The 25,866-nt window shown below is 42.2% G+C and overlaps 1 protein-coding gene across 2 annotated transcripts in view; it reads left to right on the top strand.

The window, feature by feature from the left end:
• LOC126035500 (regulator of G-protein signaling 7-binding protein-like) overlaps positions 1-25,651 on the top strand; it is a 91,763-nt gene extending 66,112 nt beyond the window's left edge. Inside the window, exons 5-7 of one of the 2 annotated variants that reach the window (XM_049794156.1) lie at positions 19,211-19,268; positions 21,976-22,046; positions 25,560-25,651. In XM_049794156.1, the coding sequence (XP_049650113.1) occupies positions 19,211-19,268; positions 21,976-22,046; positions 25,560-25,651 (221 nt within the window). Of the gene's footprint in view, positions 1-19,210; positions 19,269-21,975; positions 22,047-25,559 lie in introns of those variants that run through there. The other variant, XM_049794158.1, reaches the window with a different exon arrangement.
• Positions 25,652-25,866: the final 215 nt, after the last annotated feature.

Here is a 25,866-nt window from a genome sequence, read left to right as displayed (position 1 = left end):
AGACCGGAGGAGTCGGGGACCTGATCGGTTCCAGCCGGCACCGAGGATTTCTCGGGGATACCCATCGATCCCCGATCCATAAGGCTCTTTGCGACGTCCCCTGGATTTTGGTAAGACACTTCTTTTCTTTGAAATATTAGGGATAGTGGGTTAGAGTCCCACTAAAGTGGGTTAGAGTCCCACCGTATCGTCTGCCTGTCAGACGCGGCGAAAGCTGCGCAGGGTTGGACTAAAGGATCCTGAAGGAAGTGGAAGCCTAGGCGTCTGCCCGTAAGACATAAGCGAAAGCTATTGCTGGGTTGGACAATTTGGGAGTGGGTTAGAGTCCCACAACTTTTGAGGATTCTGGGTTAGAGTCCCAGCTTCAAAAGCATTTTGGAAACTTTGAGTTTGAGTCCCAATTTTAAGGAATCTTTAAGAATATATGTGTATTTTTGTGGAAAGGTGTGAGTGTGAGTGCTGTAAGTGTGAGACGTGCACGAACTGAGTGTGGAGTTTGGAAGAATGAAGTGTCGGGTTTGAGTAATTATATATTGTATGGTACAGCTCTGACTGAGGCTGGAAGTTATAAAGTGTGAATACATTTTGTTGGTTAATAATTTGCCAGGGGATATTGGTTATGACTCTTGCCTAGGGAATTCGGCTTTGTCCATGCCCTAGTCGAGCAGGTGGACTCCATTACCTGGCAACAACTGTAATTTGTATATCTGGTATTTGATATACATATAATTTGCCAGGGGATATTGGTTATGACTCTTGCCTAGGGAAGTCGGCTTTGTCCATGCCCTAGTCGAGCAGGTGGACTCCATTACCTGGCAACAATTGTAATTTGCATTTATTTGATATCTGGTATTTGATATATATATATATTTGGTATTTAAAGTTTTATACTAGATACTTGGCATTTGATATTTGGTTCGGCAGTTGGCATTTGATAATTGATTATTGACTTCTGATATTTGATATTTGATATATATCTAATAGATATTTGGTATTGGGTATAAACATAATGGCATTGGCCAAATTATTTAAGAGTAAGAGTATGGGAAATTTGTCCACTGATGGAAAAAACCCAAAAACTTCTCCATTAGGATGTTTATTAGCACATTGGGTGAATTGCATGATGATTTCAGATGATTGAATACTGTAATTATTGGTGGCCTCTGTATACATTGGAGGATCAGGAAAGGTGGCACATGAATGGGACACTGAATTATAACACCATTCTGCAGTTAATGTTGTTTTGTAGAAGAGGAGGGCAACGGAGTGAAATATCATATGTGGGTTTATTCTTTTACTTAAGGCAGAGACGGGATTAGCAGAAGGAATGCAAGCTAACTAGTAGGCACAAACAATAGCTCCCCTGCGGCAGGGAGTTGGTAACGATGGGCCGGTGTATGTAAAAGTGCCCTTTCAATTACAGATTTGATGGCTTGGAAGCAGGCAGCTGGAGTATATAGAGAAGATCCTGAGAGAGTAGGCAGAGTGGTGGATACTATAATTAGAACGCAGAATCCGGATTGGAGTGATTTACAGGTGATCTTAGATAATTTGTTGGATGATACAGAAAAGCAGATGGTACTAAAGACTGGGAAAGCACAGGCAGAAGTGGCTGTAGTAAGTGGGACAACAGGTAGAATATTAGAGCAGAATTTTCCATCTGGGGATCCGCAGTGGGATCCAAATAATGTGGAACATAGAGAAAGGCTGAATCGGTATCAGAAATGGATTTTATATGAAGTTAAACATGCTATGCCTAAATCTCTGAATTGGTCTAAAATATATGAGGTGAGACAAGATAAGAATGAATCTCCCTCAGCGTTCCTGGAAAGACTGAAAGAAGCTGCCAGAAAATATAGTGATTTAAGAGTGGATACAGAGGCGGCTCAGATACAGTTGGCTTTGATTTTTATGGGACAATCAGCACCAGACATAAGAAAGAAACTTCAGAAGCTGGAGGGAGAGGATTCAAGGAGTTTGAATAAAATGCTGGAGGCAGCATGGAAAGTATATAATAACAGAGAAAAAGAGGAAAGGAAAATCAGAGAAAATAGATTACTGGCCGTAATGACAGGAACAGCAGACCGAGGACGAAGTAGAGGAAGAGGACGAGGTGTCAGTGGACGGGAAGGATTTAGGAATTTTAGCAATTGAAGTTTTAACACCCCCTTAGGAGTGAATCAGTGTGCTTTGTGTAGGGAGGAAGGACATTGGAAAAGAGATTGTCCTAAAAATGAGCAATGTTCAGTGTAGGGTTTCGGGATTAATCCGTGCGGGGCCCGGACGACGGAACACCAATGTGATGATTAAAGTCGCCAGTTTATTGAGCTTAGCTAATCATTTTTATACAATTCTCTAAGTTGTTGAGAGACTTTGATTGGCTACTACATGCAAGCACTTGGTGTCCACACGCACAAGCATAAGCGGTGATTGGTTACATCGGTACTGTCCACGCGCACAAGCATAAGTGGTGATTGGTTACATCGATACTGTCCACGCGCACAAACATAAGACATAATTGGTTGTGTTAATTAGAGCATACAAGACTTGTCTTAGTCCAATTGGTCAAGATAAGCCCCTGAATTGAGGTTGTTTGTGCCAAGTTCCCTTTATCGTGGAATGTGCACCTGTGTTTTCCTAATTGGGATCTTTCTTCTTCTATCTTCTTATTTATTCTGTTCAAGGCCTTCTAAAGGCGCCTGGAACAATCTTGTGACCATGAGCTATTTTCAGGTCCAATAACTAACTTCCATATAACTGAACCCTACATCTCCCCCTCTCTCGCTTTTTTTTTTTTTTTTTTTTTTTTTTTGAATAGCATATTGCTGTCTTGTTCCGCAAACTTAGCCCAGCAATCAGTAGGTGTCAGTTTTATGTGGGTGTCCCTACAGAGGCAACTATGGTTTTGCTGCACACCAGCCTGATGCTCTTTGGAAAATCCCGGTAGTTATACATTTTCAGAGGAATGGATTTTAGCACACGTGGCCAGCGTGTGCCAAAAGCCACCTCAATTGAAAACCTATGACGCATGCACTCGCTGGCCAGGCGCACTGCACAAGTCATAGTTATCTTATCAATTCGTTCATGGGCTTTGTGATGCGGCCGTAATGCACTGAGAATTTTAATCTGTTACGTTAGCTAAGATGACCTACGCATTAGTTTTTGGCTGAGGTGGAATTCGTATTGCCGCACCATCTATGATGCTTCAGGTGATGATGGTCGCATAAATCAAACGGAAGTCCATCAGGGGCTGGCACCTGTGAAAACATAAGCATAATCTCGCCCCGAGGTTATTAATGAAAAATGGACTCTCCCATCACCCTATTTCTAGATTGTTAACTGAGTCTATGACCTTACTTCTAATTTCAGTTTTAACTAACTGTTTAGCAAAAAAATTTTTTTTTTTTTTTTTTTTTTTTTTTTTAATGAATGACTACATATCAGGTATCGTAAAACTACTTCCACACTTGGCTTCTGTGAGTAATGTTTCGCCGAGGACTGATTAACATTAAACTATATATATATTTACTTATTCTCTACAGCACTTATTCTAAACAGCTTATCCTCTATACAATGTTATAGGTTAGTAGGTTAGTTGATTATGATTAGTTGAATGTCTGTTACAGTGGTTAAAGAAAATTTTTTTTTTTTTTTTTTTTTTTTTATGATTTACTCTCTTTTCTACCCACTCGCACTAAAATACATATCCAAAAACGATATCATACTCCATGTTTTTTACACGCATTCTTAATCTCCACATTGACTGCCGGTCTCCGTTGTGATTTGTCTAGTCGGTCTATCTAGGGCTTCAGGACCTGCTGACGTCTCCGCTGCCTCTTGCTCTTCTGAGTTGTCTGTGGCATCTGGTCGCTCAATCCACGGCTTGACCCATTTCGCCGGTATCCAATGGGGTTGTTCATTACCTGTGGAAACACAAGCATACCCTCTTCCCCACGTAAATAATTTGCAAGGTCCTTGCCACTGCTGTAAAACCGGATCGAATACTGAAACTTGCGGCTGATTTTTATCAACATTTTTGTTCCCACACATATGCCTATTAGTTGGGATCTGATCCTCAGTACCACGTGGCTGTAGCCAATTCAAAACATACAGTGCTTTGCTTATTAACTCTTGGGTAGTACAGTGCCGCATATCTTCCCCCGTTTTTAAAATGTTTAAACGATCCTTTAAGGTCCGATGTGCACGTTCAACAATAGCTTGACCAGTGGAATTGTGGGGTACGCCAAAATTATGAGCTACCCCCCACATCTGTAAAAATGTTTCTAATGACTGTGAGCGATATCCCGGGCCATTGTCTGTTTTAATTTCTGTTGGCACTCCCATGGCAGCAAATGCTGCCAAAAGGTGCTTAATTACGGCTTTAGCATTGGTTGATATATGAACAGTAGCCCACATAAGGTTCGAATATGTGTCAATAGATACATGAATAAATTTATATCTCCCAAAACTGGGATATTCCGTAACATCTGTTTGCCAAATTTGCAATGGTGATAATCCCCGGGGGTTCACCCCTTGTGGTTGTAATTTTGAATATTCGCACAGTCTGGGCAAGCAGCAAGAATAGCTCTGGTTTGCTGCAATGGAAGATTAAATTGTTTACTCAGCGCTTTTGCCGACTGATGATAAAATTTATGGGATAGCAGAGCTTGTCCAAAGAAATCAGGTTTGGGTGTATTAAAATAGATGTTTGCATTGGCTACTACCAGTTGATCCGCGCGCGCATTACCTTCCACAATGAATCCCGGCAGCGTTGTATGGCTACGAACATGATCGATAAAAAATAAGTCTGTCCGTTTTTCTAATAACATCCATAATTTCAAAAGTGTCATAAACAGCTGCTTATTGTTTACAGTTTTTAGTAGGGACCTATGCATACGTTTGACTATCCCCACGACATATTGAGAATCTGAAATAATGTTGACAGGTGTTTTATCCCATTTTTTAAAAACAGAGCATACGGCTAATAGCTCGAGCACTTGTACTGACCCCTCTGACAGAATGACTTTGGATTTCCAGGATCCATCCTGTAAATATACAAATCCTGCTTTACCTGTCTTGCTGCTAGCATCAGTAAAAACGGTAATGGCTTCCAGCGGCTTATTGCTGCAGATAGAGTGCGGTTCCATTGTTAACATTGTTTTAAATAATGGGTGGGGGGGGTAGTGATTATCTACTTCCCCCTTGAAGTCCAGCAGAGCTACTGCAAGGCAGTCATTTTTCATCATGGCATTACTCACAATATCAAGTGACATAGGTAAAATGATTTTGTCCATTTGCCTCCCTGAAATTTGTATCGCCCTTACCCCTGCTTTTTGAATGCACATCCCCAGAGCTTCAATTCTAGTGACTACCGTTTTTGACATGCTAGCAGGCAAGAATATCCATTCTAGTATTACCAATGGGTTTTGTTTTTGTTGCTCATCCCACTGACCCAAAATTCCCGCAACTTCCTTATCTGAGTTACATACATACAAATTTATGGGCAAATCAGGGATATATCTGCCAGACATAGATGATGTGATTTTCTGCTCAATTGCTGTCAAGGCTTGCTGCTCGGGCGCACTTAGATGTAGTACAGAAGTTAGGCTATTGCTGCCCCGCAATAAGTCCAACAGTGGTTGTAAGTCTGTATTGGTGATACCACAATAAGGCCGGATCCACTGCAGGTCTCCGACAAGTTTTTTGTACATCATGTACATTTCGTATGTCTTTGTGTAGCGATAGCTTTTGTGGATGTACAGAGGCTTCTGCAACCTCTCACAGACCCCAGGAAAGTTTGACCGGCTGCTGTTAGTCCGTGCCGGCACAGATCGAGGCTGCGTTGCTATGTGTTGAGAGCACACACGTCTCAAATGCCCTGGTTGACCACACCGATGACACGCGGGGGGGTCTTTGTATGGGCCGTAGTCTCCTTTTCCCTGTCGCACCATCAGTCGTAATGCTACCGCGAGTGCTACAGCGTGAGCTTCAGCATGTACTTTAGCTTTCTCTTGTTCTTGTATTATAGTAGCCAAATCCTTGTTTGCATTATTTGAATCAGGGTATATGCTAGGTACAATTTGTTCATGTTGAACGGTGGTATCTGGGGGCTGTTTTCTCATAGGCGGATTTTTACTCACTCCCTGATTCTGTAGAGTTTCCTTTAATCGTACAGTTAGGGAGGCTTGGGAACTGTCAGATGGCTGATTAATATCGGCAGTCCCAGGGAGTGGAGCAGAAGTCAAGAGCACAGGAGCAGGCGGACAAGCTCCAAAAAGTCTCTCTCGCTGCATTATGTTTTTCTCCCCGCTTTTCCCTTTCGCTTGCGGTTGGAGAGAGAGAGCAGCAAAAGCAGACACAGACGTTTTACGATCTGCTTTCATTTCTTACAGAGTTGTCTTAATTTCCATAAAGTTGCAAGATCTTTAACTTCTTTAGACCCGTCACTAATTTCATCCCATAGGGAGGTTCCGATAGCTTTCTGGGTACTAAGCTCAAAAGCTGTACCCACACTAATTGAAAGGTTTCTGTCCTTTTTAATATTTTTCTCTGTTTTTTCAACCAGCCTCATAAATATCTTTCCGGCTGTCTTTTCCCTCGCAGATGCTGCGAAACCCTTGCCGCCCTTTTTATCAACGTAAGCTTACGATTTTACCTGCTTTTCCCAAGCAGTGTCCTGCCTCTCTCGAGCAGTGCCGGTGCTGTCTTTCAAGCCACCGTGGTCCGCGGCAATTCCCCTCCCTTTTCAGTAGCGTTGCCTCTTGTTCCTCTTCGGATCACGTCGGAGGTCGCCAAATGTAGGGTTTAGGGATTAATCTGTGCGGGGCCCGGACGACGGAACACCAATGTGATGATTAAAGTCGCCAGTTTATTGAGCTTAGCTAATCATTTTTATACAATTCTCTAAGTTGTTGAGAGACTTTGATTGGCTACTACATGCAAGCACTTGGTGTCCACAAGCATAAGCGGTGATTGGTTACATCGGTACTGTCCACGCGCACAAGCATAAGTGGTGATTGGTTACATCGATACTGTCCACGCGCACAAACATAAGACATAATTGGTTGTGTTAATTAGAGCATACAAGACTTGTCTTAGTCCAATTGGTCAAGATAAGCCCCTGAATTGAGGTTGTTTGTGCCAAGTTCCCTTTATCGTGGAATGTGCACCTGTGTTTTCCTAATTGGGATCTTTCTTCTTCTATCTTCTTATTTATTCTGTTCAAGGCCTTCTAAAGGCGCCTGGAACAATCTTGTGACCATGAGCTATTTTCAGGTCCAATAACTAACTTCCATATAACTGAACCCTACAGTTCAGGAGGAAATATTCGGAAGGAGGTAGCGAGAATGATGGTTTTGGATGAATGAAGGGGACCGGAGGGGAACCCAGCTGAGCCTCTGATTATAATTAAGCTGGTGACCTGGGTTCAGCTGGGATAGAGTTAATTTTTACAGGAACCTGGGAGGTGGGGGCATAGCCGGGGCAGCTGACCTGAACTAGCCAAGGAGCTATTCCATACCATGTGACATCCTGCCCAGTATATAAATGGGGAGCAGGCCGGGGGGTGCTCTCTGTTTTTCAGTGGGGGAAGTGGCGGAGCGTCGGGTCCCGGGTGGTGAGCAGTTGCACTGTACATCACTCTTTTTGTATACTTTTTTTTTCATTAGTGCCGTTGTTGTTGTTGTAATCTCTTTGTGTTTGTCCCAGTAAACTGCCTTTATCTCAACCCTCGAGGTTCCAGTTTCTTTTCCTTTTTTCTCTCCTCCGTCTCCTCCCCATCCCACCGGAGGGGGGCGGAGGAGTGAGCGAGCGGCTGCGTGGTCCTTTGTTACCAGCCGGGCTGAAACCACGACAGTCCTTTTTGGCGCCCAACGTGGGGCAGAAGGGTTGAGATAACGACAGATCTGGCCAGAGCATGTTGAAACAAATTTGCCAAACGCATTTCTTAGATATATAGATGTTAGTCACAATGTTGTTTCATTTGTTTACATGGTGGCGTTTTGTAAGCTCTTATATGCTCTATGTATTGCCTGTAGTTGCGTATCTCATCTCTGGGAGAGTGATTGGGATTATCATTTTGCTGTACTGGGCAATGTCGACTTATGAAATGATTACATCACTGGTCATGAGGTTAAGCTGGTATCTGTATGAGGCAGTGATAATATTTCCATACTTTGGGCGCCTTCTGTCGGATTTTATTGGTAATTACACCCAATCCATGGGGAAATTAGGGGGGGATACCTCCCCCCGTCCGTTCACCTCCCTTTTCTCCTTCCGATTAATTACAACAGCTTTTGAGAATTTTGAATATCCTTGGGATGCGCAAACCAGTGTGCTGTTAGTGCTATGCCTCCAGAATATGTTTCAGGTCTTCTTTAGGGCTACAAAAAGGCTCTTTAAGAGTACCACTCAGAGATCTTCCCCAAAGCTGGATACTCATGGGTGGCACGGCATGTGGGAGCATATGGGCAAGTATCTAGAGAACTTCTCACCGCCAGTGACGTGGAAGTTCACTCCCGAACAACTACAGAACCCTTATGAAGTGACAGAATATTTGAAAGAAAAATGCTGTGGCTATTCCAAAGACATACAACTCGCCTCACTGTGCTGGGCCCTGGCCAATATCTACCAAACACTGCTTGATATTATGCAGCACCCTCGGGGGGAAAAGGGGGAAAAGATGGAAAACAGGACAACATGCACCGTGGCTACCCAAACCCTGACAACAGACACCGTGGCTGCCCCTACCCCGACAACAAGCACCGTGGCTGTCCCTACCACGACAACAGGTACCATGACTACCCCTACCCCGGTGACAGACACTGCAGCTAAACCAGAGAACCAGCCTGTGCCAGTATCAGTCGCCCCTGTACAGAAAAAGAAACACACGAAGAAATCAGTTCGCTTAGTGAGAGATGAAGTTGAACCAGGGTCATCGCGAGAACAGGAGGTAGAGGCAGAACCTGAAATAATTACCCGATCTCTATCCATGAGTGAGTTGCGTGACATGCGAAAAGATTTTAGCTGCCACCCAGGTGAGCACATTGTTACCTGGCTGCTCCGATGCTGGGATAGCGGGGCTAGTAGTGTGGAATTAGAGGGTAAGGAAGCCAAGCAGTTGGGATCCCAGTCTAGGGAAGGGGGCATCGACAAGGCGATTGGGAGAAAAACACAAGTCCTCAGCCTCTGGAGGAGACTTCTGTTAGGTGTGAAGGAAAGATACCCCTTCAGGGATGAAGTTACATGTCACCAAGGCAAGTGGACCACCATGGAGAGAGGTATCCAGTACCTGAGAGAATTAGCCGTGCTGGAGGTGATTTATAATGATCCAGAAAATGCGCAGTCACCCACAGATCCAGATGAAGTCCAATGCACACAACCCATGTGGCGGAAGTTTCTACGAAGTGCACCACCAACCTATGCCAACTCATTGGCAGTAATGTCCTGGAGAGAAGGCTATGGACAAACGGTGGATGAATTGGCTGTCCAACTCTGGCAATACGAAGGGAGTCTCTCTTCCTCCCTACGTGTCTGTGTCTCAGCTGTAGAGGAGTTGTCCCGAGAGTTCCAGCAATTCAAAGTGGATCTGTCCTCCTCCTCACCTGTACAGGCCCGCATCGCAGTTATTGGGAGTAAGCATTCCTCTGCCCAAGAGAGAGGAGAGAGAAAGTACACTCGACGGGCTAACCTGTGGTTTTACCTGCATGACCATGGAGAGGACATGAGGAAGTGGGATGGAAAACCCACTTCAGTCTTGGATGCACGGGTACAGGAGTTGCGAGAAAAAGCAACCAGAAAAGAGAATTCTTCTTGGAAAACTGCTGCTCCAGTTTCCTGTGAGCAGTCCCCCAGACGCAGTAGATGGGCCGATCTCATTTCTGATCCTCTTGAAGGGACTTCTGATTCACGTGTGCAAAAAGTGAGTAATGGATATTCTAACCAGGATTAGAGGGGCCCTGCCTCCAGCCAGGTGGAGGAGAGGGACAACCGAGTCTACTGGACAGTGTGGATTCGATGGCCTGGCACATCAGACCCACAGGAATATAAGGCTCTAGTGGACACTGGTGCACAATGTACCCTCATGCCATCTAGTTATAAAGGGGCAGAACCCATCTGTATCTCTGGTGTGACAGGGGGATCCCAAGAGCTAACCATATTGGAAGCTGAAATGAGTCTAACCGGGAATGAGTGGCATAAACACCCCATTGCGACTGGCCCAGAGGCCCCGTGCATCCTTGGTATAGATTATCTCAGGAGGGGGTATTTCAAGGACCCAAAAGGGTACCGTTGGGCCTTTGGTATAGCTGCATTGGAGACGGAGGAGATTGAACAGCTGTCTACCCTGCCGGGTCTCTCCCAAGACCCTTCGGTTGTGGGGTTGCTGAAGGTTGAAGAACAACAGGTGCCAATTGCTACCACGACGGTGCACCGGCGACAATATCGCACCAACCGAGACTCCCTGATCCCCATCCATAAGCTGATTTGCCAACTGGAGAGCCAAGGAGTGATCAGCAAGACTCGCTCACCCTTTAATAGTCCCATATGGCCCGTGCAGAAATCCAGTGGGGAATGGCGACTAACAGTAGATTATCGTGGGCTGAATGAAGTCACGCCACCGCTGAGCGCTGCTGTGCCAGATATGTTAGAGCTTCAATATGAACTGGAATCAAAGGCAGCTAAGTGGTATGCCACAATTGACATTGCTAATGCATTTTTCTCCATTCCTTTGGCAGCGGAGTGCAGGCCTCAGTTTGCTTTCACTTGGAGGGGCGTCCAGTACACCTGGAATCGACTGCCCCAGGGGTGGAAACACAGCCCCACCATTTGTCATGGACTGATCCAGGCTGCACTAGAAAAAGGTGAAGCTTCAGAGCACCTGCAATATATTGATGACATCATCGTATGGGGCAACACGGCAGAAGAAGTTTTTGAGAAAGGGAAGAAAATAATCCAAATCCTTTTGAAGGCTGGTTTTGCCATAAAAGAAAGTAAGGTCAAGGGACCTGCACAGGAGATCCAGTTCTTAGGAGTAAAATGGCAAGATGGGCGTTGTCAGATCCCTGTGGACGTCATCAACAAAATAGCAGCTATGTCCTCACCGACTAATAAAAAGGAAACACAGGCTTTCTTAGGTGTTGTGGGTTTTAGGAGAATGCATATTCCAAATTACAGTCAAATTGTAAGCCCTCTCTACCAAGTTACTCACAAGAAGAACGATTTTAAATGGGGGCCTGAGCAACAACAATCCTTTGAACAGATTAAGTGGGAGATTGTTCACGCAGTAGCTCTTGGGCCAGTCCGGACAGGACAAGATATTAAAAATATGCTCTACACTGCGGCTGGGGAGAATGGCCCTACCTGGAGCCTTTGGCAGAAAGCACCTGGGGAGACCCGTGGCCGACCTCTGGGGTTTTGGAGTCGGGGATATCGAGGATCCGAGGCTCGCTATACTCCAACTGAAAAAGAGATCTTGGCAGCATATGAAGGAGTTCGAGCCGCCTCAGAAGTGGTTGGTACTGAAACACAGCTCTTCTTAGCACCCCGGCTGCCAGTGCTGGGCTGGATGTTCAAAGGGAAAGTTTCCTCTACACATCACGCGACTGACGCCATGTGGAGTAACTGGATCGCACTGATCACACAGCGAGCTCGCATAGGAAACCCCAGTCGCCCAGGAATGTTAAAAGTGATCACGGACTGGCCAGAAGGCAAAGATTGTGGAATGTCACCAGAGGAGGAGGTGACACGGGCCGAAGAAGCCCCGCTGTATAATAAACTGCCAGAAAATGAGAGGCAATATGCCCTGTTCACTGATGGGTCCTGTCGCATTGTGGGAAAACATCGAAGGTGGAAGGCTGCTGTATGGAGTCCTACACGACTAGTCGCAGAAACTGCTGAAGGAGAAGGTGAATTGAGTCAGTTTGCAGAGGTGAAAGCCATCCAGCTAGCGTTAGACATTGCTGAAAGAGAAAAGTGGCCAGTGCTCTATCTCTATACTGACTCATGGATGGTGGCAAATGCCCTTAGGGGGTGGCTACAGCAATGGAAGAAGGGCAATTGGCAGCGCAGAGGTAAACCCATCTGGGCTGCCGCACTGTGGCAAGATATCGCTGTTCGGATAGAGAAGCTAGTGGTAAAAGTACGTCACGTAGATGCTCATGTACCCAAGAGTCGGGGCACTGAAGAACATCAAAACAAGCAGCAGGCAGATCAGGCCGCCAAGATTGAAGTGTCTCAGGTGGACCTGGACTGGCAACGTAGGGGTGAGCTATTTATGGCTCAGTGGGCCCACGATACCTCAGGCCATCAGGGAAGAGATGCAACATATAGATGGGCTCGAGATCGAGGGGTGGACTTGACCATGGACACTATCGCACAGGTCATCCATGAATGTGAAACATGTGCTGCAATTAAGCAAGCCAAGCGGCAAAAACCCCTGTCGCATGGAGGGCGATGGCTGAAATATAAACAGTGGGAGGCCTGGCAGATTGTCTATATCACACTCCCACGAACACGCCAAGGCAAGTGCCATGTGCTTACAATGGTGGAAGCAACCACTGGGTGGCTGGAAACATAGTCTGTACCCCATGCCACTGCCCAGAACACTATCCTGGGCCTTGAGAAGCAGGTCTTGTGGCAACACGGCACCCCAGAAAGAATCGAGTCGGACAACGGGACTCACTTCCGAAACAACCTCGTAGACACCTGGGCCAAAGAACATGGCATTGAGTGGGTGTATCACATCCCTTATCACGCACCAGCCTCCGGAAAAATTGAACGGTACAATGGACTGCTGAAAACTACATTGAGAGCGATGGGGGGTGGAACTTTCAAGCATTGGGATACACATTTAACAAAAGCCACCTGGTTAGTTAATACTAGAGGATCCGCCAATCGGGCTGGCCCCGCGCAACCAAGACTTCCACATACTGTAGAAGGGGATAAAGTCCCTGTAGTGCGCATGAGGAGTATGTTAGGAAAGACAGTCTGGGTTAGTCCTCCCTCAAGCAGAAGCAAACCCATTCAAGGGGTTGTTTTTGCTCAAGGACCTGGGTACACCTGGTGGGTGATGCAGAAGGATGGGGAGGTTCGATGTGTACCTCAGGGAGATTTGATTTTGGGAGAGAATAGCCAGTGAATTGGGCTGTATGATATTTAACTGCTAAATAACCTGCCAATGCATGTCATTGTATCTATAGTGTCTATATGCCATATCAAGGGTATTATTGTGAGAATTATCCAAATGACTACAGGATGGACTTTTGAAACTGAGCCAAGTACAACAGCGATAGAACTTGAACTGGCACCCAGCAATTTCCTCAAGATCAACTTCTTCGACCTGCAGAGCAGGGGCATGAGTTACACCAAATGTACTAGCCACAAGTTCCAGAGGCAGCGTACAACAACCCAACATCTCACACCATCTCTCTCTTATCCTGAAGAACTGTTACAACAGATAGAGCCCCAAAATCGATGGACACATTAGAGGGATAGCCCATAGGCTAAAGGAACACCATGTGTGTGTGTGTGCAAAGTCGGGGGGGAGTCCATATACTTATATATAAGACAAGGAAAACAGTAGTGGTTGATTGGAAAAATATAAGATCTGGGCATGATGTAGATGGTATAGAATAAGGGGTGGATAATGTCCTGGGTTCAGCTGGGATAGAGTTAATTTTTACAGGAACCTGGGAGGTGGGGGCATAGCCGGGGCAGCTGACCTGAACTAGCCAAGGAGCTATTCCATACCATGTGACATCCTGCCCAGTATATAAATGGGGAGCGGGCCGGGGGGTGCTCTTTGTTTTTCGGTGGGGGAAGTGGCAGAGCATCGGGTCCCGGGTGGTGAGCAGTTGCACTGTGCATCACTCTTTTTGTATACTTTTTTTTTCATTAGTGCCGTTGTTGTTGTTGTAATCTCTTTGTGTTTGTCCCAGTAAACTGCCTTTATCTCAACCCTCGAGGTTCCAGTTTCTTTTCCTTTTTTTCTCTCCTCCGTCTCCTCCCCATCCCACCGGAGGGGGGCGGAGGAGTGAGCGAGCGGCTGCGAGGTCCTTTGTTACCGGCCGGGCTGAAACCACGACAGCTGGGAGAAAAAGAAGTTAAATTTCTAGTGGATACAGGAGCAACATTTTCGGTATTAAATACTTGTAAAGGAAAAATTGTAACAAAAACAGCAAACATAGTAGGAGCAACAGGGAAAGAAGAAAACAGACCATTCCTGCAACCTTTGGATTTGAAATTTGGAAATAAAATAATTACACATGAATTTTTGTATGTACCAGAATGCCCGATACCCTTGTTAGGAAGGGATTTGTTATCTTAATTAAATGCACAAATTGTGTTTGAGGAAGGAGAACTCTTTTTTAAAATACCTGAGTCAAAAACAGGACAAATCCTGATGATATAAGAGAAGGTGGAGGAGCAGGAAATCCCACCGGAGGTGGACTCTGCAGTAATTCCTATAGTGTGGGAAACAGATATTCCTGGGAACTCAAAATTAGCAATACCTGTAAAAATAGATTTAAAGGAAGATGCAGGAACAGTAAAAATTAAACAATATCCAATTACACCAGAAGTTAGGCAGGAGTTGAAGAAATTCATTGACAAATTTATAGAGTACAAAATTTTGGAGGAATGTGAGTCAGAATATAATAATCCTATTTTACCAGTCAAGAAACCCTCAGGTGAATATAGGTTGGTGCAAGATTTGAGAGCGGTGAATCAAATAGTTAAGGACATATATCCTGTGGTAGCAAATCCTTATACGTTGCTAACAGCGTTAAAGGAGACTCACCAGTGGTTTACAGTGCTTGGTTTAAAAGATGCTTTCTTTTGTATACCCTTGGAGAAAGAAAGCAGAAAGTTGTTTGCTTTTGAATGGAAAAACCCATAAACTGGGCGAAAGATGCAGTTGACATGGACCAGACTACCCCAAGGATTTAAAAATAGTCCGACAATTTTTGGAAACCAGCTGGCAAAAGAGCTTGAAATCTGGAAACAAGATAAACCAAGGCCTGAGCATTTACTTCTACAATATGAGGATGACATAATGATTGCTACAGAAGAAAGATTCACCTGCATACAGGTAACCATTGACCTCTTGAATTTTTTTAGGACTAAATGGGTACAAGGTATCCAGGAAGAAAGCCCAAATAGCATGTCAGACTGTGATATATCTGGGCTTTGAGATTTCAAAGGGACAGCGACAATTGAGAAAAGATCGCAAAAAAAACATTTGTAGTATACCTGAGCCGAAAAATATCCATGAACTTAGAGCATTCCTGGGAATGACAGGGTGGTGTCGTCTTTGGATAATGAACTATGGTCTAATAGCTAAACTGTTGTATGAGGCCCAAAAGAACTCTTCCTTTGAGTGGGGTTCAAAACAGCGAAGGGCCTTTACAGAGTTAAAACGTGCTTTGATGTCTGCACCTGCTTTAGGCCTTCCTGATTTAATTAAGGATTTTCAGCTGTTTGTTCATGAAAGACAACGCTTGGCACTCGGTGTGTTAACCCAGAAGATGGGAAGCTGGAAACACCGGTCGGATACTTCTCCAAACAACTGGACACAGTGAGTAAAGGATGGCCAACATGCCTTCACGCAGTGGCTACAACGGTAATGATCATACAAGAAGCTCGGAAATTGACTTTGGGAAAAACGATAACAGTCTATGTCCCACACATGGTGAAAACTGTTCTAGAACAAAAGGGGGGACACTGGCTATCTCCGAGCAGAATGATGAAGTATCAGGTAATATTAACACAACAAGATAATGTAATTTTAAAATCAACTAACCTGGTAAATCCAGCGGTATTTTTAAGTTCCATACAGGAAGAAGGACAATTGGAACATGATTGCTTGGCTGCTATTGAGTATGTGTATTCCAGTCGTGAAAATTTGAAGGACGTACCTTTGGAGCGACCGGACTGGGAATTGTATACAGATGGTAGCAGCTTTGTGGAGCAAGGAGTTCGATACGCTGGATATGCGGTAACAACAGATACCACAGTTATAGAAGCAGAAACATTGGCGAGTACCACCTCAGCTCAGAAAGCAGAACTTATTGCCCTGATTCGAGCTTTACAACTAAGTGAAAAGAAGAAAGTGAATATTTGGACAAACTCAAAGTATGCCTTTGGGGTAGTACATGTCCATGGAGCATTGCGGAAAGAAAGAGGATTATTGTCCTCTCAGGAATCAAATATTAAATACCAAGAAGAAATTTTACAATTCTTACAAGCAGTCCAAAAACCAGATCAGGTAGCAATCATGCACTGTAAAGCCCACCAAATTGGAAACACAAAGGAAATTGCTGGAAATAATTTAGCCGACCGAACGGCAAGAAAGGTAGCAAAGGAACGAGCATTGCAAATGGCATTAATTGCCTCCAAAACAGTAACTCTTCCTAAGGAAGAACCAAAATACTCGGAAGAGGATAATAAGTTAGGTCAATTATTACATGCTAAGAAAAACCTAGCCGGATGATGAGTAACACCTAAAGGACAGGTAGTAGTTCCACCCTTTCTGATGAGAGAAATAATTCAAACAAAGCATCAGGAATGTCACTGGGGAGCAGAAGCCTTAGTAACTTCTTTGCAAAAACAAGTGGTATCGCTTAAAATGTTAGGGATGGCAAAAGTAGTAACTGCAAAATGTGAAGTATGTTTGAAAAATAATCCAGTAATCAGGAAAAAGGTTCAAATGGGTCGGATAAAATCTGGTACAGAACCTGGAGATTATTGGCAAGTAGATTTTTCAGAACTACCTAGACAAAATGGGTATCGATACATTCTGGTGGGGGTTGATACTTTTACAGGATGGCCAGAAGCTTTTCCCTGTCACTCCACACAAGCAAAGGAAGTAGTAAAGTGGTTGTTACAAGAAATAATTCCAAGGTTTGGGGTTCCTATTGGAATTTCTTCTGACAGAGGTCCACACTTTGTTGCAGAAGTAGTCCAAAACATTAGCAAGGTTCTGGGTATCACATGGGATTTGCATACCCCATGGAGGCCACAATCCAGTGAGAAAGTAAAAAGAATGAATCAAACCTTAAAAAGATAAATAAGTAAAATTTGTCAAGAGACCAATTTAAAATGGCCTCAAGCACTTCCATTGGCATTATTAAGAATTAGAGTACATCCAAAGAGTGGAACCTCAGTCAGTCCTTATGAATTATTGTATGGAAAACCTTATGAATCCCCAAAATCAAATCCAAACATGCATGTAAAAGGGAAACAAGATGTATATAACTATTTGCTTTCCCTAGGAAAAACTTTGACTGTAATTCGGAGAACAGTGGTGTGGAATAGACCATTATCTCTGGAAGCTCCAGTGCATGACTTTCAACCAGGAGATTATGTCTATTTGAAAACATGGGCTTCTGAACCCCTGCAGGAATGCTGGAAGGAACCCTTCCAGATACTGTTAACCACCTTCACGGCTATTAAGATTGCGGAATCGGATGCTTGAATACACTACACTCGAGTGAAGAATGCACCTACTCCATGGAAGATTATTAACCGTGATCCACAGACTTTAAAACTGACTTTGAAACATGTTTAATTTTTTATCAGTTTATAATTGTCCTCTTTATATTAGTTTGGCAGATGATGTTGGTGGGAACCTGGGCTGATCTGATGATTCAGAACAAAAGACAACTAGAAACAGAACAATTGATTGGCATTCCTAAAAGATGTTTGAAGAAAATTTGATGTTATGATTGATTAAGGGATTCACCAGCTTGCAAAATGTTACCCAGATTACTGCTTGTTTGCCAATACCAAGAGCAGTAGGGGAATCTATTCCTTGGGGAATTCTAACTATGAATTTAAGTGTGTAGATACCTCAAGGATAAATTGGACCATTGTTGTATTCATATTCCTAATGTCACTCAGGACGTAGAACATGATTTAGTGTTATTGAACAAAATTGAAAAGGAAACTGAAACCACTTGAGAGGATATGTCAGAAGATTGGCTGGGAAAAATTTTTTAGCAGATTAAGATGAAATCTGAGCTCTTGGTTACAATCTATAATCAAAACTTTGTTTCTGTTACTAATTGTCTTTTTGATAATCATGCTGACATATGCTTGTCTGAAGAAACAATTTACTAATAGAATTGCAGTCAATCGCATGATCATGAGAGAGATTCCAACTATTCCACCGGAATATGGTCCACCACCACAATATGCCGAAACAAATATTGACTTTCAAAATAGTAGTAAAGAAATGTTATATAGTTAATGTGAAAGTATTGAAATAATTTTCAACACTTTCAAAGGGGGGAAATGTTACTGATTGGTTATTGATTATGTTATTTGTTATTGACTAGTTAGTAGCTTTGATTTATTATTGATTTGGTAGTAGTTAGAATAGCTCATGTTTAATAAGAATATAAAATGGTAAGAAGCAGTTTAGCAAAAGTACCTCTATTGTATTTTGCACATTTAATTAACAACCGACAGCTGCTGTGAAACCCTCTGTATAACCCGGTACCAAGGCCGAAGGAATTGGCCAAAATCATTTAGTAGGAACATATAAAAACTTAGGAACATACAAAATGTGCTGTATACAATCACAAAAGAATAAGTATTGTCTAAAATTAGTTAACCATAGAAACTTTGACCGATTTGTTAGTTTTACAGTGTTGTCTTAAGAAACTAAGAGAGATCGTTATGGACCTTAGTTCTGTTGCTTAGAAACCCCACTTTGGTCAAGATTCCAGTTAATGGAATTAAGTAAAATCAACCAATGAATGTTTTAGCATAAGAATATTGATGAAGTGGTGTGACTGAGAGCCAATCATTAGAAAGGTTAAATTTAAGAATTAACATTGAATGTATTTTATGTAATCAAATACATGATGGCGAAAGTCGTACTGCGCAGAATCACCTGAGAGGTCAACTATCGGACAAGGTGAGGAAGACTATGAAAGACCACCAGAGGACTCTAGAAGACCACCAGAGACCTTCAATGCACATGCGTAAAGGACATTAACATATGCTAATGACTTCCCAGAAATCTAATGGATATGTATAACCTTTCTCGGAAATCTAATGAATATGAATGAATAAGTTCAATATAAGGTGTATGATTTTGGTATTTGGTGTGCGTGGTCTTTTGAGAGGACTCACCCACGCACCCGGCCGTTAATAAAGAAGTGTCTGCTTATCTGCACTAAATTGGTGTTGATAAGTTCTTTATTCCGAGGTTTTCGGCAACAACAGCATTTATGGCAGGTTTCTACAGATATTGAAAACACTGAAAGGTATGTATAGAACTTCATTCCTAAATAAAACAAATTTCCGTCTAGGGTTTATTTTTATTTAGTCTTTTCCAATTAGGCAGCCAGTATTGCTACTATAAAAGGTGTTAGTAAATTAAATAGCCTGTTAATATTTCTGTTACATTTACCATATCTGAGAGCAGCTCCTAAAAGAAGGGCAGAGAGAAGTGACATCCTGAATTTGACTAATTACCAGAGGGTAATTGTCAAAAACAAAGGGTAGAAAATTATAGTGTTAGCAGGCCAGGTTCTCTAAAAGAGGCAGCTTTTGTCTCATCTTGTTACTGATTTGATATTGATTTGTTATTAGTTAGAATTAATCATATTCAATTTTAATAGGAATATAGAATTATATATCTCTATTGCATTTTATACATTTAACCAACAACCAACAGCTGCTGTGAAATCCTCTGTATAACCCTGTACCAAGGCTGGAGGAATTGGCCAAAATCATCTAGTAGGAACATTTAGAACTTAGATAACAAGCTTAAGATTTAAGATAATTTGGATATAGTAGGAGTATATTATAACCTAGAAGAATGTATAAGATGTCAGAATTTTAAATTAATGGAAACCGATAAGTTCTTTATGAAGCAACTTGTGGTTATCTGCCAAGAAACAGTTAGTTACCTGCCAAGGGCCAAACTGCGCAGAATCACCTAAGGAAGGTCAAGAAGCGGACAAGTGAGGAAGACTATGAAAGACCACCAGAGGACTCTAGAAGACCACCAGAGACCTTCAATGTGCTTGCGTAAAGGACATTAACATATGCTAATAACTTCCCAGAAATCTAATGAATATGCATAACATTTCTCAGAAATCTAATGAATATGAATGAATATGAATGAATAAGTTTAATATAAGGTGTATGATTTTGGTGTTCAGGTGTGCGTGGTTTTTTGAGAGGACTCACCTGCGCACCCGGCCGTCAATAAAGAAGTGTCTGCTTATCTACACTAAATTAGTGTTGATAAGTTCTTTATTCCGAGTTTTTCGGCAACAATCTTAAGTGGTTATTAATTTGTACCTGAAATCTGTTGGCCTGCAGTTCTGCATTCATAAATCAAAAGCACAGAATCTAGTTCATGTCAGTTGTTTTTGCCCGCCCATAGTTATGACCTTGGAAGCCTTAGGAGGGGAGGGGAACATCATCCACAGATATGTCAAAGTGGACTTCTCTTACCCTCTTAAACTATGCAGTTGAAAGTCCCTGAGACCCTTTAGTAGGGAGTAATCCTGATGGCCAATGTTTCTTTGCAAAAAGTACCTGTTTTGATGGCTTTGTATATTAAGTTGCTGCTGAGATTTTAATGGTTACCATGTTTATTTATATAAAATAAAGTTCTGTTTGACTAAGAGTAACTCGGAGAATAAAACTGAGCAATAAGGAAGTCATGCTGCTTCATTTCTAAGAACCATTTTATATGTAGATGACTGAGGCAAGAACATATTGGTTTTAAATCCTGAAAGCCTTAAGACATTACAAGCCTGCACACAAAATTGCTGGTCTGCCATCTATCTAAAACAGCAATCTTTTTGCAACTTATGGCTTCTCTCTAAACATATCTATATGTAACTTGCTTTGTGAGATGATATTTTGTTATAATATTTTCCATCTTCTGAGGGGGTGAGAGTGACAGCGCTGTTTCTAAAATTTTCACTTTATGTGCAGGGAGCTATATGACATGGATTAGCTACATGTATTATAATTTCCTTATAAACAATGAAACACATTCATGGCATAAGCTACAAAATGCTGATAAGGGGTATTAAATTAACATTAGTACAGGCTTGTGAGACAAGGGGAGTCAAAAGAATCTCAGTAGACATAATAAAGGGGGGTGAAAGATGATGTTTAGCGCTTACATTGTTGAAATTAGCTGAGGTAGAGACAGTCTTTGATAAGAACTGGTCCCAAGAACCAGCCAATGAGGTAGAGACGGTCCTTGATAAGAAGCAGGAGCAGGCCCCAAGAGCCAGCTAAGACTGGTCTTGCGGCTTGGGTGAATACCAAGAAATCACTGAGCCTGCGCAAGGAAAGAGGTTACTAGCGGTGACGGAGTCATCTATCTTCATCTCTGCGACCACCAGACGACCACCATAAAGAGGCCCTGCGCAGGCGCAGTTGGGAGGGGACTATGGAAATGACCTCTCAGAGCTAATTTTAATATGAAGTGGGGATAGGTCATGCATATGTATAGGCGTATTGTGAATATGCAATACCTGACTGTATAAACTTGAGGCGAACTGCCGAGTCGGGCCCGCACGACTTTGGTGGGACTACCCCCCGTGCCGCCCAGCGCTGAATGAACATACCTACTTTACAATCTCACTGATTGTGGAGTCTGTTTTCTGCACGTCACTTGTGCTAATTTTAAGGCATATTGTGTATTTTGCCACTAGGATCACATTGTGCCCACCAACTCATTTAATACTCAAGGGCCAGAATAGATCATAAATTTGGACTGGATGCTACTAATTTAAGTCAGACTGGCTTAAAAGTGCTCCCTTATTAAATCTATCTTCTGATACATGTATTTGAACCAAATGCTTGCCCAATAGATTTTTGTATTATTTAATTTGGTTTATTGCTCCATTATTTCAGCATATAAAGCTATACTGTGAGCCATTCCCCATTCAGTCTTCAACTGCTGTTCTATTGTATCTCTTTCAACTTTTGTTTCCACAGAGATATGAAAGAAATGAAAAACCTTTTAAGTAAACTCAGGGACACTATGCCTTTACCACTGAAAAATCAAGGTAGGTTTTATATCTTCTTCATGTAAGGGAAATTAAGATAATTAAAGGGTTTACCTTCCATTAGATCTGAAAAATCTAGGGATTTTTGGTAGAAATTACAGAAAAAAACCCTAGGTGAAGTCCTGTCATAACCCAGACTGGACAGACCAGGGAGTCCTGTTTAATTCGAAATTCCCTCGGGCTAAATTAAGGTGAAACGACACCAAACAATCAGTTAAAGATTTTATTCATGACAGAAGCAAACTGAACTGGGGAGGTGTGGTAGTAGGTGATGGGGTTTCTCACAACAGGAATTCGCATAAGACTACTTCTGTAAACTGTGTAACCATATACATCAATTCAGGGAATAAGGAGATCCCTCCCGTTGAGTCACGAGGTTCAGAGCAGACCCCCTTGCTTTCCAGACTCCTCCTCAGAGAAGGGTCTAGGGGCGGCTGGATCTACTCTTAGTCTCAGACTTGGTCAACAGTTTATATCTTGAAATGGATGAGGTGTAGGGATTGTGGAAAAGGAAAAGGAAAGAGAGAAGAAGACATAGATATAAAAAGGAAGAGAGAAAGATTTCACCGGGCCTGGGTCCAGCGTTGGTTCAGTCAGCTGAGGGGTCCAGTCCCGCTGGGCTTGCTCACCTGGGGCTTCAGTTTGTGTCCTTTTATCATCCTTGCCCCTCCTTTGGGCAGGCACCCGAACTTGTCAGGTTAATGAACAGTTTGTGAGCCTTTGGGCTTGGGGCTTGTTTGTGGAGTAACTTCTCCTTCCCTGCAGACACTGCCATTGTTTGATCTTTGTATCAGAACAGCTTATTAGAACAGGGAGCTGAGCACCCTCCAGCACGCGCTCCCCACCGTGTTGCTGATGTCTGAGCTGATGGGCTTTTCACCTTGGCTCCTTGCTGTGCAGGGTTTGTCTTTAAGCAGAACTTGCCCCACCACAATGTTTGATACATTAACTCTTTCAGTCTCTCACAAATCCCTTCCCTATTGATTCAGTGGAGCCAGAATTTAATACGAGAACTTTGTCCTCTTGAGTTTCACATAAGGTATTCTGGAAGTTTATGGATATGATATCTATAGATAAAAGTAATAGACTTTTCCTGGTGACATGGAGGCAGCAGCACAACTAATTCCCTGTGTCAGGAGGCTTTCTTTTTAAAAGGTGGTGAAGGTGTAAATTGCACAGACTATGATAGGGATCCTGCTAAGTGATGCAGTTTGCTTTACCCCTGCAAGGCTTGTAGATTCTGTGATATGACACTGACCATATGCAGAAGACATACTTGCCTTGAGACTGCTTAACAGCTTGCTTTTACCAGTAGACAGCTATGAGGCACCCTGTACAAATGCACAGGGGACAGGATCTCCACTCTATGCATGTATTTAGCAATGGGCCTTCATTTTGTGGCCCAGCAGCCTTAAATACTCCACATCTACAGGGACTCTCTTCATGTGAACAACATTAAAAAGATAATTGTTTTCCTTTTTTTTTCTTCTTGATAATGTGTATTTCTTAAATGCTGTGTGGTCTTTGCACACTGGCAGCTGATGAAGTATGCCTAATGTGTCCTAGATCTTGTCCCAAGTAACTAAGCAGTCTAATGTTCATCATAATATGTTAAAAGATTAATATAGAATGGATGAATTCATTATACAAGTAAGAGTTTATGGCAGGATGGCTTGATAGAAAACTATTTGAAAGGAGAAAGGAAATTGCTTATGATACATGATACAGATGTGCCATTAGAGACACTGGAAAAATGCTATAAAGTCTGTGCCTAGCCTAGAAGAAAGGAGCATGGTGGAAATAAGGAAAGAAAAGACAAATTTGGGGAGTATAAAGCATATACCAACTTGAATTCAGAACAGAGACGAAGGCATACAGAATTCTTCTCTGCTGTCTGGTGTCTACACTGCCCTTCAACACTGGCCAGAAAATCACTGATCACCTGTGCAGCAGGATGGGAAATGTGTCAGCTAGATTTTAAAAGCTCTGAGACATGCCCCAGGATCAGGGAATCACAAGTGGTGTTTTTGCTGCTCCCACAGACTACAACTGTGATCATAGTTTACAGATGACCTCTGAGAATTGATGCCTCAGGAATGGACAGTCATACTCATTATTCATACAGCACTTAATTTTTAAAAAATATTCCAAGACCTTTAATAAATTAAACCTTGATAACAGTATAAGTAAATAGAAAAACCAACATTATAGGTAATTAACATAGAATAAAATAGAATAGAATAGTTCAGTTGGAAGGGACCTAGAACAATCATCTAGTCCAACTGCCTGACCACTTCAGGGTTGACCAAAAGTTAAAGCATGTTATTAAGGGCATTGTCCAAACACCTCTTGAACAACTGACAGGCTTGGTGCATTGACCACCTCTCTAGGAAGCCTGTTCCAGTGGTCTGGACTGTAATTTTTACATTTATATGAATTAAAAGCATGGTTTAAGAGAATGATTATGAGATGACTGCATGCCATTGAATGAACTGATCTTTACAAGACCTGATGCTGCTTTCAGTTAAATGAATATTTTGCTGTTGATTTCAGTGACAGCCAGAAAGGAGTCAAGATGGTAAGCCCACAAAAGCTTTACATAATGTTACTGACTGCTCACAGACCTGTTTTTTTTTTTATGGAATTCTTTTAAGTGACAGCAGGAAAGTTACTATGCTAAGAAATTCAGAACTCTTACCTATGTTCTTATAGTTAAGTATTTGTATTACAGTAGTGTCTAGACCCTACAATCAAAACTAGATCCCTGATGTAACAAGAATAGGAACATAATGAGGCATAATTCTTAGCCTGAAACCATGCCTGAAGATGGCTCAAATTCAAAGTAAATATAAAGATTTTTTTGAGATAGTTCTTTGACAGTGCATCAGTTAACATAAGTGTAGGCAATAATATATAAATTCTGTATTAATTTAGGAGTTAATATACAAGGTAGAAAGCTAACCAGAAACAGGGAGAGCATATTGTGCTAACTTTACCAGACAAGTGCTTTTAGTCTTGATGTGCCAAGATGTTCCAGTGTTGGAGTTTTAAATGGAAATTCTCACTGATGTGCACAACCACTCAATAATATTTTTTTTCATCTTTAAATTAAGCCAGAATTTAACCTTAGGATCAACATTTTTTAACTTGCATGTCTTCAAGATCTCAAATTACTTATCTTTAGGTTTTATTTGGGACCCTAATATTATCCATCCATGCAGGAATATTTTGGCTTAGGTGTCCCAGTACTGAAAGTGTAATTTCCTTTAGGTTTCCCCACTGAACTGGTATTCTTCTTGCCAAAATTTCTATTGCATTATCATGGAGATCCTGATAATTAGCATTTTAAGACTCTTATATACAAAAATCAGTTTATTATTTGCTCTATGCCTAGAATAATGGGATCTACTACTTGATCTTGTAGGTGCTGTTAGAACACATAAATGATACAAAGTCTTTTGTGTGTGTGCATGTATACATGCTGTATTAAAATGTGGGTTTTTTCCATCACAGATGATAGCAGCCTCCTAAACTTGACTCCTTACCCATTAGTAAGAAGACGGAAGCGAAGATTCTTTGGACTGTGTTGTCTTGTCTCAAGTTAGATTAGGTAAAGAAACACCAAGAAAATCATAACTTTGATTAAAAGACTATCATTTGACATCAAAAGTGAGGAGATTGAAGTAGACGGACGCCTGTAATCTTGAAAGCAGACCCTTTATTGCTAAAATACACACATACTTATAGTCACATATTCTGCAAAGTCACTGTCCATGTGCATAAGCATAGAATATGATTGGTTATATCGACACTGTACACG

The sequence above is a fragment of the Accipiter gentilis genome, chromosome W (assembly GCF_929443795.1).
Source record: "Accipiter gentilis chromosome W, bAccGen1.1, whole genome shotgun sequence".
Taxonomy (NCBI): Eukaryota; Metazoa; Chordata; class Aves; order Accipitriformes; family Accipitridae; genus Astur; species Astur gentilis.
This window is presented reverse-complemented; position numbering and strand designations above follow the sequence as displayed.